This window comes from Lagenorhynchus albirostris, chromosome 14 (genome assembly GCF_949774975.1).
Source record: "Lagenorhynchus albirostris chromosome 14, mLagAlb1.1, whole genome shotgun sequence".
NCBI classification, from domain to species: Eukaryota; Metazoa; Chordata; class Mammalia; order Artiodactyla; family Delphinidae; genus Lagenorhynchus; species Lagenorhynchus albirostris.
In genome coordinates, this window is record NC_083108.1 from 53,434,704 (window position 1) to 53,448,218 (window position 13,515).

The window sequence follows — 13,515 nt, forward strand, 5'->3', positions numbered from 1 at the left end:
TATGCTATAGCTATTAATGACTAAAATGTGGCAACATATATTTATGGTAAATAACAATCAGATACATAATATTGCACGACACAATAACGTTTATGAAAAAAAGCACAATCTTTCAACATCTCAAATTTTCCTGCAATAAATAATGGTAAATAAAGGGGTTGGAAATGAAGGAGCAATCATGGAGGGGCAAGTAGGTTGTTGAAAGAATCTGGGTTATTGAATAGACCTGGAGAACAGTTGGTGCAGAAGACCTAGTGGACTCAAAATGCACAGTTTTAGAGGATGATGTATGTGTTGGTAATGCAGAGCACCAGAAGTGTACTTTTCTTCCCACCTCATTTTATACTTTAATCTTCATTATTTGCTCTTTTTTTCTCTGCTTTGAGTAAGAGAAATCTTAGTTAAATAAAAACCAAAGAATTGAACTTTAATGTTTGGTGCTGATGTTAAAATATAAAATTGCCTTGAAATAATTTAGGCTTGACCACAGAAGGAAATAATTTTGACTGACTTTTTCAAAATATGTTTACAGAACTAGTGGACATGGATCCCGGAATAGTCAATTTGGTATATTTTCCACTTCTGAAAAAATCAAGGACCCAAGACCACTTAATGACAAAGCATTCATTCAGCAATGTATTCGACAGCTCTGTGAGGTATTTTATAATCTTAACCATTCGAAATTGTGAGTGTTTTCTTAAGTATTCAATAATTTTCCTATTGTAAAATGTTTGATGTTTCATAAAAATTATTATAGTTTCTTTCAGAAAACGGTTATGCATATAGCGTATCCATGAAATCTCTACAAGCTCCTTCTGTTAAAGACTTCCTAAAGATCTTCACTTTCCTTTATGGCTTCCTGTGCCCTTCGTATGAACTTCCTGACACAAAGTTTGAAGAAGAGGTTCCAAGAATCTTTAAAGATCTTGGGTTTGTATGTTATGTTTCTCATTAGCCTAGAGAGATTGTTGGAACACAGAAAAGAATGAAACTCAATAAGTGTGTAAAGATTTTGAGTTAGAGAAATAATATATTTAAGATGGTCACTATGGGCCACATATGCAAGATAAATTGAAAAGGCAAAAAAAACAACTTTTTGGAGATTATTACTGAACTACAGATGATAGATCATAAAGCCCTCAACTACTGATGTGACGAGGAATAGATAGAATAGGCTAGCTACTGCAGATTTTATAGAAACAGAAAAGATAGGATTTAAGGCCTGGTGAAAATGGAGTAAGAAAGTCCAGAAAAGCCTATGTAGAATAAACACAAGGGGAGAAGTGGATTTGAGGAGGAGAAATACATACATGTGGTTTATTTGGGGTACATTGGATTTGAGGGAACAATCTTTCAGGAGAGAAGTCCAGCATGTTGGTTGTAAATCAAGTTCTGCTTAGGGGATATATGTACAAAGTAATCTGCAGAGAAATAAAACAAAATACACAAAACCATTTGAGGGTAAGAAGACGAAGGAGAGAATCTCAACAAGTATCTTCTAAACAAGTCGAGACTGATGGTATATATGGGGAATTTTTTTTAATGTAACTTCTTGCTTAATTTAGCCATTATTTTTACAAAATTAACATACTGGCTTATGTTTTCTGATTTTTCATAGGTATCCTTTTGCATTATCGAAAAGCTCCATGTATACAGTGGGGGCCCCTCATACATGGCCTCACATTGTGGCAGCCTTGGTTTGGCTAATAGACTGCATCAAGGTATTTGATTTCTCATTTTAATGATATATATAGGAAAGATTTTTTTTTACCTCAGGGTATTTCTATTTCTCTCCCAATCTTGCTTTTACCAATTATCTCAAAATCTGCATCAGTTTTCAGTTTTCAAAGCACTTTTTATTTTAAGTTCTTTAAAATGTTAATATATGATTCCAGAAGTGAGGAAAGGAAATATCACAACAGCAAGGAGATCATTTGTTTTCATGAGGTTTTACAGCTCAAAAACAAACAAACAAACAAACAGAAAAAAAAAAAAACACAGCAAAATAAGTCAGTAGGAATTTCCCCCATAACATGAATTTGGTTTTCTTCCCCTTTTTGTTTAAAGTCCATATTCATTGCAAAAGTTCTGGAAAATACAGAAACGCGTACACAGAAATTGGTATACTCATAATCCCACAACTCAGAGGCAACAACTTAAAACATTTCTTAGGATATAGTTTTAAAGGTGCATTTTTGCTATGCAAATTATGTGTATATTTTCAACTTTTGATACATATTGACAAATTTCCCTCCAGAAAAATTGCACCAGTTAAAAGGTCCTCAACAATGTCTGAGAATACCCATTTTCCCACATGATAGGCATTATTGTTTTAAAATTTTTACCCATTTGGGAGGTGGAAATGTAGTTTGTTTTAATATATTATTAAAGTGATTATGTTTTTGAATGATTTATCATTATCATTGCTATTTCTTATAACTTGCTTATATGTGCTTTTTTGGCCTATTTTATATTTATTTCTTTCTAGTATTACTATAAGCCTTTATACATTGAACTCCTTACATATTAAGCTTATCGATGTTTTTAATAATTGACAACATGACAAGCAAAAGATAATATTTTTGTATTTGCAATTTTTGTTTTTAAACTTGAATATTCACACATTATAACTGCATATTCATGTCTTTTGACTTTTTTATCTTATTTGCAAGATTGCCATTTTGTATGTCAAAAAGAGTTGAACTGGGTAAATAAGCTCTTATGTATATGGTGCAAATGTTTTTCCCTCATTATCCTTTTGATTTATGTGCTGTATTTTAATTGGTTGCAAATGTAAATATGTACATTGTTACCTAGTCTAATGCAGTCTCTTCCTTCTACAGCTTCTGAGTTTCCTGTCCTACTTAGTGCTGGAATCCTTAGAACTAATACTGTCCCCTGACATTCTCTTGGCCGTCAGCAAGCCCATAACTAAATGTAGGCAGGCACTGGGGATGGCTTTTGACCCAGGAGATATACTGGTACATTCAGCACCACCAATTTTCAAGAGAGAAGTAGAAATCCACTACCATAGTCCATTAACAGAACTTAAGTTTTATTGAACTTTATGTATAACTTTATGCGTTCAGTTTGCCTCTCCTCAGTGATACACGTGGACATTGGGTAACCACCTCTCTGCTCTTCCCTCCAAATACCACTATTGTCATTAGAACACCTTACCCTTGTTTGCCTAAGCAGCTTAGGTCATTGTTATGTTTTAGGGAGATAGCATTTCCACAGTGATACAGGAGCTTCTGTATGGAGTACCTGCTTTGGCTTCTATCGGGGAGGGACCTCTTGAGATGCCTCCAAGTCCATTACATAGACTTGGAGGCATAGATTGAAATCCTCTCCTTCCTATCTTAATTTGCTTGAGGTAGTGCAACTGAACACTATAACAATGTAAGAATCAATGAGAGAGCATTCATAGGTTTCTTATGCTTTCTTTCCCACTCAACAGAATCCTAGGTAATTAGCCACACCTAGGTTGGTCTCCTTTACTCCCATGTTTTTTAAAAAGTGCTTTCGCTTTTTTCCATAGTATTTTTATGGCTTCTTTGTATTGTGTTTAAATCTTAAACCATCTGCAATTTATTTTAACATTAAAGAAAAGGCAATTTTATTTTTGAAATGGCTCATTCATATATCTCAATACCTTTTATTGGATAACCCATCTTTTCCCCTTGGTTTTTTTTTTTCTTTAATTTTGTTGAGATATAATTGACATACAGAACTGTAAATTTAAGGTGTACAGTGTAATGACTTGACTTACATTGCCAAATGATTACCACAGTAACTTTAGTTAAAATCCGTATCTCATATAGATGCCAAAAAGAAAAAGGAAGAAAAATGGTTTTTTTCCACATGATGAGATCTTTTATGATCTACTCTCTTAGCAACTTTCAAATATACCAAAGAGTAGTGTTTGGTGTATACACATGTTGTATATTACATTCCCAGGACTTATTTATCTTATAGCTATAAGTTTGTACCTTTTGACCTCTATCCAGTTCTCCTACTCCCTAACCCCCTGCCTCTGGTAACCACAAATATGATCCCTTTTTGTTGGCTTGTTTTTTCAAAATTCCACCTGTTAGTGAGATGATGTAATATTTATCTTTCTCTGTCTGACTTATTTCATTTAGAGTACTGCCCTCAAGGTCCATCCATGTTGTCACAAATGGCAGGATTTCCTTCTTTTTATGGCTGAATAGTATTCCATTGTGTGTACATATGTGTATGTGTGTATATATATACACATATACCACATTTTCTTTATCCATTTATCTGTCAGTAGATGCTTAGGCTGTTTCCATGTTGTAAATAATGCTGCAGTGAACATATATGTACAGGAATCTCTTCAGCATAGTGATTTTGTTTCCTTCGGATACATACTTAGAGTGGAATTGTTGCACCGTGTGGTAGTTCTAGTTTTAATTTCTTTAGGAACCTCCATGGAAACCAGTGTTTTCTGTGGTGGTCATACAAATGTACAACAGTGCACAAGGGGTCCCTTTTCTCCACATTCTTACCAGCATTTATTTCTTGTCTTTTCCATGTAAGCCATACTCAAAGGCATGAGGTTTTCACTGTGGTTTTGATTTGCATTTCCCTAATAATTCGTGATGTTGAGTACCTGTTGTCCATTTGAATATCTTAGTAAAAATGTATACTCAGGTCCTTTGCCCATTTTTTTAATTTCATTATTTTTCAGCTATTGTTGTATTACTTCTTTATGGATATTGGATACTGACACCTTATCAGATAAATGCTTTGCAAATATTTTTTCCCATTCCGTAGGTTACCCTTTCATGTTGTTGATCATTTTTTTGCTCTGCAGAAGCCTTTTAGTTTGATATAGTCCCATGTGTTTATTTTTGCTTTTGTTGCCTTTGCTTTTGGTCTCAAATCCCAAAAAATCATTGCCAAGACCACTGTCAGGGAGCTTACTGCCTATGTTTTCTTCTAGGACTTTGTTTTGTTTTGTTTTTAATGTCTTGATTGGAATATAATTGCTTTACAATGGTGTGTTAGTTTCTGCTGTATAACAAAGTGAATTAGCTATATGTATACATATATCCCCATATCCTCTCCCTCTTGCATCTCCCTCCACCTTCCCTATCCCACCCCTCTAGGTGGTATCAGAGCACCAACCTGATCTTCCTGTGCTATGCAGCTGCTTCCCACTAGCTATCTACTTTACATTTGGTAATGTATATATGTCATGCTACTCTCTCACTTCGTCTCAGCGTACCCTTCCCCCCTCCCCGTGTCCTCAAGTCCATTCCCTACATCTGCATCTTCATTACTGTCCTGCCCCTAGGTTCATCAGAACCTTTTTTTTTTTTTAGATTCCATATATATGTGTTAGCATACGGTATTTTTCTCTTTCTGACTTACGTCACTCTGTATGACAGACTCTAAGTCCATCCACCTCACTACAAATAGTTCAATTTCATTTCTTTTTATGGCTGAGTAACATTTCATTGTATATATGTGCCACATCTTCTTTATTCATTCGTCTGTTGATGGACACTTAGGTTGCTTTCATTTCCTGGCTATTGCAAATACTGCTGCAATGAACATTTTGGTACAAGTCTGTTTTTAAATTATCGTTTTCGGTAGTGCATATATACACTACCAAAAGTAAGGTAGTTAGCTAGTGGGAAGCAGCCGCATAGCACAGGGAGATCAGCTCGGTGCTTTGTGACCGCCTGGAGGGGTGGGATAGGCAGGGTGGGAGGGAGGGAGACGCAAGCGGGAAGAGATATGGGAATATATGTATATATATAACTGATTCATTTTGTTGTGAAGCTGAAACTAACATACCATTGTAAAGCAATTATACTCCAATAAAGATGTTAAAAAAAAAAAAAAAAAAATTATCGTTTTCTCAGGGTATATGCCCAGTAGTGGGATTGCTGGGTCATACGGTAGTTCTATTTTTAGTTTTTTAAGGAACCTCCATACTGTTCTCCATAGTGGCTGTATCAATTTATGTTCCCACCAACAGTGCAAGAGGGTTTTCTCCACACCCTCTCGAGCATTTATTGTTTGTAGATTTTTCATGATGGCCATTCTGGCTGGTGTGAGGTGATACCTCATTGTAGTTTTGATTTACATTTCTCTCATGATTAGTGATATTCAGCATCCTTTCATGTGTTTGTTGGCAATCTGTATATCTTCTTTGGAGAAATGTCTGTTTACCTCTTCTGCCCATTTTTCGATTGGGTTGTTTGTTTTTCGATATTGAACTGCATGAGCTGCTTGTATATTTTGGAGAATGATACTTTGTCAGTTGCTTCGTTTGCAAATATTTTCTCCCATTATGAGGGTTGTCTTTTCATCTTGTATATGGTTTCCTTTGCTGTGCAAAAGCTTTTAAGTTTCATTAGGTCCCATTTGTTTATTTTTATTTCCATTTCTCTAGGAGGTGGGTCAAAAAGGATCTTGCTATGATTTATGTCATAGAGTGTCCTGCCTATGTTTTCCTCTACGAGTTTTATAGTGTCTGGCTTTACATTTAGGTCTTTAATCCATTTTGAGTTTATTTTATTTATTTATTTTTTTGCGGTACGCGGGCCTCTTACCGCCATGGCCTCTCCCGTTGCGGAGCACAGGCTCCGGACGCGCAGGCTCAGTGGCCATGGCTCACGGGCCCAGCCGCTCCGCAGCATGTGGGATCCTCCCGGACTGGGGCACGAACCCGTGTCCCCTGCATCGGCAAGCGGACTCTCAACCACTGCGCCACCAGGGAAGCCCTTGAGTTTATTTTTGTGTATAGTGTTAGGAAGTGTTCTAAATTCATTCTTTTACATGTAGCTGTCCAGTTTTCCCAGCACCACTTATTGAAGAGGCTGTCTTTTCTCCATTGTATATTCTTGCCTCCTTTATCAAAGACAAGGTGACCCTCTGTGCGTGGGTTTATGTCTAGGCTTTCTATCCTATTCCATTGACCTATATTTCTGTTTTTGTACCAGTACCATACTGTCTTCATTACTGTAGCTTTGTAGTATAGTCTGAAGTCAGGGAGCCTGATGCCTCCAGCTCCGTTTTTCTTTCTCTAGATTGCTTTGGCTATTCGAGGTCTTTCATGTTTCCATACAAATTGTGAAATTTTTTGTTCTAGTTCTGTAAAAAATGCCATTGGTAGTTTGATAGGGATTGCGTTGAATCTGTAGATTGCTTTGGGTAGTATAGACTTACACAATGTTGATTTTTCCAATCCAGGTACATGCTATATCTCTCCATCTGTTTGTATCATCTTTAATTTCTTTCATCAGTGTCCTATAGTTTTCTACATACAGATCTTTTGTCTCCTTAGGTAGGTTTATTCCTAGGTTTCAATGGTAAATCGGAGTGTTTCCTTAATTTCTCTTTCAGATTTTTCATCATTAGTGTATAGGAATGCAAGAGATTTCTGTGCATTAATTTTGTATCCTACTACTTTACCAAATTCATTGATTAGTTCTAGTAGTTTTCTGTCAGCATCTTTAAGATTCTCTATGTATAGTATCAAGTCATCTGTAAACAGTGACATTTTTACTTCTTCTTTTCCAATTTGGATTCCTTTTGTTTCTTTTTCTTCTCTGATTGCCATGACGAAAACTTCCCAAACTGTGTTGAATAATAGTGTTGAGAGTGGGCAACCTTGTATTGTTCCTGATCTTAGAGGAAGTGGTTTCAGTTTTTCACCACTGAGAACCATGTTGGCTGTGGGTTTCTCATATATGGCCTTCATTATGTTGAGGTAGGTTTCCTCTCTGCATACTTTCTGGAGGGTTTTTATCTTAAATCGGTGTTGAATTTTGTCAAAAGCATTTTCTGCATCTATTCAGGTGATCATATGGGTTTTATCCTTCAATTTGTTGATATGGTTTAACACATTGACTCATTTGCATATATTGAAGATTATTCGCATGCCTGGGATAAACCACACTTGATCATGTTGTATGATCCTTTTAATGTGCTGTTGGATTCTGTTTGCTAGTATTTTGTTGAGGATTTTTGCATCTATGTTCATCAGTGATATTGGTCTGTAGTTTTCTTTTTTTCTGACATCTTTGTCTGGTTTTGGCATCAGTGTGATGGTGGCCTCATAGGAGTTTGGGAGTGTTCCTCTCTCTGCTATATTTTGGAAGAGTTTGAGAAGGATAGGTGTTAGCTCTCCTCTAAATGTTTGACAGAATTCACCTGTGAAGCCATCTGGTCCTGGGCTTTTTGCTTCTTGGAAGATTTCTAATGACAGTTTCAATTTCAGTGCTTGTGATTGGTCTGTTGATATTTTCTATTTTTTCCTGATTCAGTCTCGGAAGGTTGTGCTTTTCTGAGAATTTGTCCATTTCTTGCAGGTTGTCCATTTTATTGGTATACAGTTGCTTGTAGTAATCTCTCACGATCCTTTGTATTTCTGCAGTGTCAGTTGTTACTTCTCCTTTTTCATTTCTGATTCTGTTGATTTGAGTCTTCTCCCTTTTTTTCTTGATGACTCTGGCTAATGATTTATCAATTTTCTTTATCTTCTAAAAGAACCAGCTTTTAGTTTTATTGATCTTTGCTATTGTTTCATTCATTTCTTTTTCATTTATTTCTGATCTGATCTTTATTATTTCTTTACTTCTGCTAACTTTGGGGTTTTTTTGTACTTCTTTCTCTAATTGCTTTAGGTGTAAGTTTAGGTTGTTTATTTCAGATGTTTCTTGTTCCTTGAGGTAGGATTGTATTGCTATAAACTTCCCTCTTAGATCTGCTTTTGTTGCATCCCATAAGTTTGGGGTCGTCATGTTTTCATTGTCATTTGTTTCTAGGTATTTTTTGATTTCCTCTTTGACTTCTTCAGTGATCTCTTGGTTATTTAGTAGGGTATTGTTTAGCCTCCATGTGTTTTTATTTTTTACAGTTTTTTTCCTATAATTGATATCTAGTCTCATAGTATTGTGTTCAGAAAAGATACTTGATACGATTTCATTTTTCTTTTAATTTACCAAAGCTTGATTTGTGACCCAAGATATGATCTATTCTGGAGAATGTTCCATGAGTACTTGAGAAGAAAGTGTATTCTGTTGTTTTTGGATAGAATGTCCTATAAATATCTATTAAGTCCATCTTGTCTAATCTGTCATTTAAAGCTTGTGTTTCTTTATTTATTTTCATTTTGGATGATCTGTCCATTGGTGAAAGTGGGGTGTTAAAATCCCCTACTATGATTGTGTTACTGTCGATTTCCCCTTTTATGGCTGTTAGCATTTGCCTTATGTATTGAGGTGCTCCTATGTTGGGTACATAAGTATTTACAATTTTTATATCTTCTTGGATTGATCCCTTTATCATTATGCAGTGTCCTTCCTTGTCTCTTGTAACAGTCTTTATTTTAAGGTCTATTTTATCTGATATGAGAATTGCTACTCCAGCTTTCTTTTGATTTCCATTTGCATAGAATATCTTTTTGCATCCCCTCACTTTCAGTCTGTAAGTGTCCCCAGGTCTGACGTGGGTCTCTTGTAGACAGCATATATACAGCCAGTCTGTGTATTCTGATTGGAGCATTTAATCCATTTACATTTAAGGTAATTATTGATATGTATGTTTCTATTAACATTTTCTTTATTGTTTTGGGTTTGTTTTTGTAGGTATTTTTTTTCTCTTGTGTTTCCTGCCTATAAAAGTTCCTTTAGCATTTGTTTTAAAGCTGGTTTGGTGGTGCTGAATTCTATTAACTTTTGCTTGTCTGTAAACGTTTTAATTTCTCCATTCAAATCTGAATGAGGGGCTTCCCTGGTAGCGCAGTGGTTAAGAATCTGCCTGCCAATGCAAGGGGCATGGGTTCAAGCCCTGGTCTGGGAAGATCCCACATGCCATGGAGCAACTAAGCCCGTGCGCCACAACTGAGCCTGAGCTCTAGAGCCTTCATGCCACAGCTACTGAAGCCCATGTGCCTAGAGCCCGTGCTCCGCAACAAGAGAAACCACCACAATGAGAAGCCCGCACACAGCAAAGAAGACCCAACGCAGACATTAATTAATTTAAATAAATAAAAAGGGGGCTTCCCTGGTGGCGCAGTGGCTGAGAGTCTGCCTGCTGATGCAGGGGACACAGGTTCGTGCCCCAGTCCGGGAGGATCCCACATGCCGCGGAGTGGCTGGGCCCGTGAGCCATGGCCACTGGGCCTGTGCGTCCAGAGCCTGTGCTCCACAACGGGAGAGGCCACAACAGTGAGAGGCCCACGTACCACAAAAAAAATAATAATAATAAAAAATAAAAATAAAAAGGGAAATCTCTTTTATAAAAAAAATTAAAAATCTGAATGAGATTCTTGTTGGGTTTAGTAATCTTGGTTGTAGGTTTTTCCTTTTCATTGCTTTAAATGTGTCCTGCCACTCCCTTCTGGCTTGCAGAGTTTCTGCTGAAAGATCAGCTGTTAACTTTATGGGGATTCCCTCGTATGTTATTTGTTGCTTTTCCCTTGCTGCTTTTAATATTTTTTTCTTTGTATTTAATTTTTGATACTTTGGTTAGTATGTGTCTTGGCTTGTTTCTCCTTAGATTTATACTGTATGGAACTCTCTGTGCTTCCTGGACTTGATTGACTATTTCCTTTCCCGTATTAGGGAAGTTTTCAACTATAATGTCTTCAGATATTTTCACAGTCCCTGTCTTTTTTCTCTTTTTCTTCTGGGACCCCTATAATTCGAATGTTGGTGCATTTAATGTTGTCCCGGAGGTCTGTGAGACTGTCCTCAATTCTTTTCATTCTTTTTTCTTTATTCTGCTCTGCGGTAGTTATTTCCACTATTTTATCTTCCAGGTCGCTTATCCATTCTTCTGCCTTAGTTATTCTGCTTTTGATTCCTTCTAGAGAATTTTTAATTTTATTTATTGTGTTGTTCATCATTGTTTGTTTGCTCTTTAGTTCTTCTAGGCCTTTGTTAAACGTTTCTTGTATTTTCTCCATTCTATCTCCAGGAGTTTGGATATCTTTACTATCATTACTCTGAATTCTTTTTCAGGTAGGCTGCCTATTTCCTCTTCATTTGTTTAGTCTGATGGATTTTTACCTTGCTCCTTCACATGCTGTGTATTTCTCTGTTTTCTTATTGTGCTTAACTTACCGTATTTGGGGTCTCCTTTTCGCAGGCTGCAGGTTTGTAATTCCCGTTGTTTTTGGTGTCTGCCTCCAGTGGGTAACGTTGGTTCAGTGAGTTGTGTAGGCTTCCTGGTGGAGGGGCCTGGTGCCTCTGTTCTGGTGAATGAGGCTGGACATTGTCTTTCTGGAGGGCAGGACCGCGTCCGGTGGTGTGCTTTGGGGTGTCTGTGACCTTATTATGATTTTAGGCAGCCTCTCTTCTAATGGGTGGGGTTGTATTCCTGTCTTGGTAGTTATTTCTCATGGGGTGCCCAGCTTGCTGCTGGGTGGAGCTGGGTTTTAGCATTGAGACGGATATCTCTGGGAGAGCTATCGCCGATTGATATTACTTGGGGCCGGGAGGTCTCTGGTGGTCCAGTGTCCTGAACTCGGCTCTTCCACCTCAGGGGTTCAGGCCTGACACCAGGCTGGAGCACCAAGACCCTCTCAGCCACACGACCATGTACGTAGGGATTTTCTTGCCTTTTGGGAAGTATGAGGTCTTCTGCCAGCATTCAGTAGGTGTTCTGTAGGACTTGTTCCACATGTAGATGTATTTTTTTCTTCTTATATATTTATTTATTTTATTTATTTTTATTTTTGTCTGTGTAGGGTCTTCGTTGCTGTGCGGGCTTTCTCTAGTTTCAGCAAGCAAGGACTACTCTTTGTTGTGGTGTGCAGGCTTCTCATCACAGTGCCTTCTCTTGTTGCAGAGCATGGGCTCTAGGTGCATGGGCTTCAGTAGTTGTGGCTCATGGGCTCAGTAGTTGTGGCCTGTGGGCTCTAGAGCGCAGGCTCAGTGGTTGTTGTGCACGGGCTTCATTGCTCTGCGGCATGTGGGATCTTCCCAGACCAGGGCTTGAACCCGTGTCCCTACATTGGCAGGCAGATTCGTAACCACTGCGCCACCAGGGAAGCCCTGTAGATGTATTTCTGATGTATTTGTGGGGAGGAAGATAATCTCTACATCAACCATCTTGAAGGTCCTCCTGCAATAGGAGACTTCACTGAAGATGCCAACCTCCGCAAGAACTAGAGGTGCAGAGGCATTTTTTTTAATTTATTTTTTTATACAGCAGGTTCTTATTAGTCATCCATTTTATACACATCAGTGTGTACGTGTCAATCCCAATCTCCCAGTTCATCACACCACCACCCCCACCTGCTGCCGCTTTCCCCCCTTGGTGTCCATACGTTTGTCCTCTACATCTTTGTCTCAGTTTTGCCCCTGCAAACCGGTTCATCTGTACCATTTTGCTAGGTTCCACATATATGCGTTAATATACAGTATTTGTTTTTCTTTTTCTGACTTCACTCTGTGTTACAGTCTCTAGATTCTTCCACGTCTCTACAAATGACCCAATTTTGTTCCTTTTTATGGCTGATTAATATTCTGTTGTATATATGTACCACATCTTCTTTATCCATTCGTCTGTCGATGGGCATTTAGGTTGCTTCCATGACCTGGCTATTGTAAATAGGGCTGCAGTGAACATTGGGGTGTGTGTGTCTTTTTAAATTATGTTTTTTTCTGGGTATATGCCCAGGAGTAGGATTGCTGGGTCATATGGTAATGCTATTTTTAGTTGTTTTTTGTGGGGTTTTTTTGCGTTATGCGGGCCTCTCACTGTTGTGGCCTCTCCCGTTGCAGAGCACAGGCTCCGGACGCGCAGGGTTAGCAGCCATGGCTCATGGGCCCAGCCGCTCTGCGACATCTGGGATCTTCCCGGACTGGGGCACGAACCCATGTCCCCTGCATCGGCAGGCGGACTCTCAACCACTGTGCCACCAGGGAAGCCCTGTCTTGTACTTTTCAGTGTAGAGATCTTTCACCTCTTTGGTTAAACTTATTCCTTTATTGCTTTGATGCTATTGTAAATGGTATCATTTTCCTTTTTTCTTTTTTCAGATAATTTGTCATTAGTATATAGCAACACTACTGATTTTTGTATTTTAATTTTGTATCCTGCAAATTTACTGAATTTGTTGATTAGATCTAACAGGTTTTATTTGTTTGTTTGCTTTTGAGGGGGCTTTAGGATTTTCTGTATATAAAACCATGTCATCTGCAAATAGAGATAATTCTACTTATTCTTTTTCAATTCTGATGCCTTTTATTTTTCTTGCCTGATTGCTCTGGCTAGGATTTCCAGTACTATGTTGGATAAAAGTGGCAATAGTGGGGCTTTCCTGGTGGCACAGTGGTTGGGAGTCCGCCTGCCAATGCAGGGGACACGGGTTCGTACCCCAGTCTGGGAAGATCCCACATGCCACGGAGCAGCTGGGCCTGTGAGCCAAGGCCGCTGAGCCTGCGTGTCTGGGGCCTGAGCTCCGCGGCAGGAGAGGCCACAACAGTGAGAGGCCCGCGTACAGCAAAAAAAAAAGTGGCAACA

General features: G+C 38.2%; 1 protein-coding gene across 1 annotated transcript in view; it reads left to right on the forward strand.

Annotated features, from left to right (window-relative positions):
• The window catches only part of NDC80 (NDC80 kinetochore complex component), a 54,636-nt gene that overhangs the window by 5,570 nt on the left and 35,551 nt on the right, over nucleotides 1-13,515 (forward strand). The window contains exons 4-6 of the mRNA XM_060120724.1: nucleotides 533-656; nucleotides 758-930; nucleotides 1,619-1,721. Of these exons, the coding sequence (XP_059976707.1) occupies nucleotides 533-656; nucleotides 758-930; nucleotides 1,619-1,721 (400 nt within the window). The remainder of the gene's footprint in view (nucleotides 1-532; nucleotides 657-757; nucleotides 931-1,618; nucleotides 1,722-13,515) is intronic.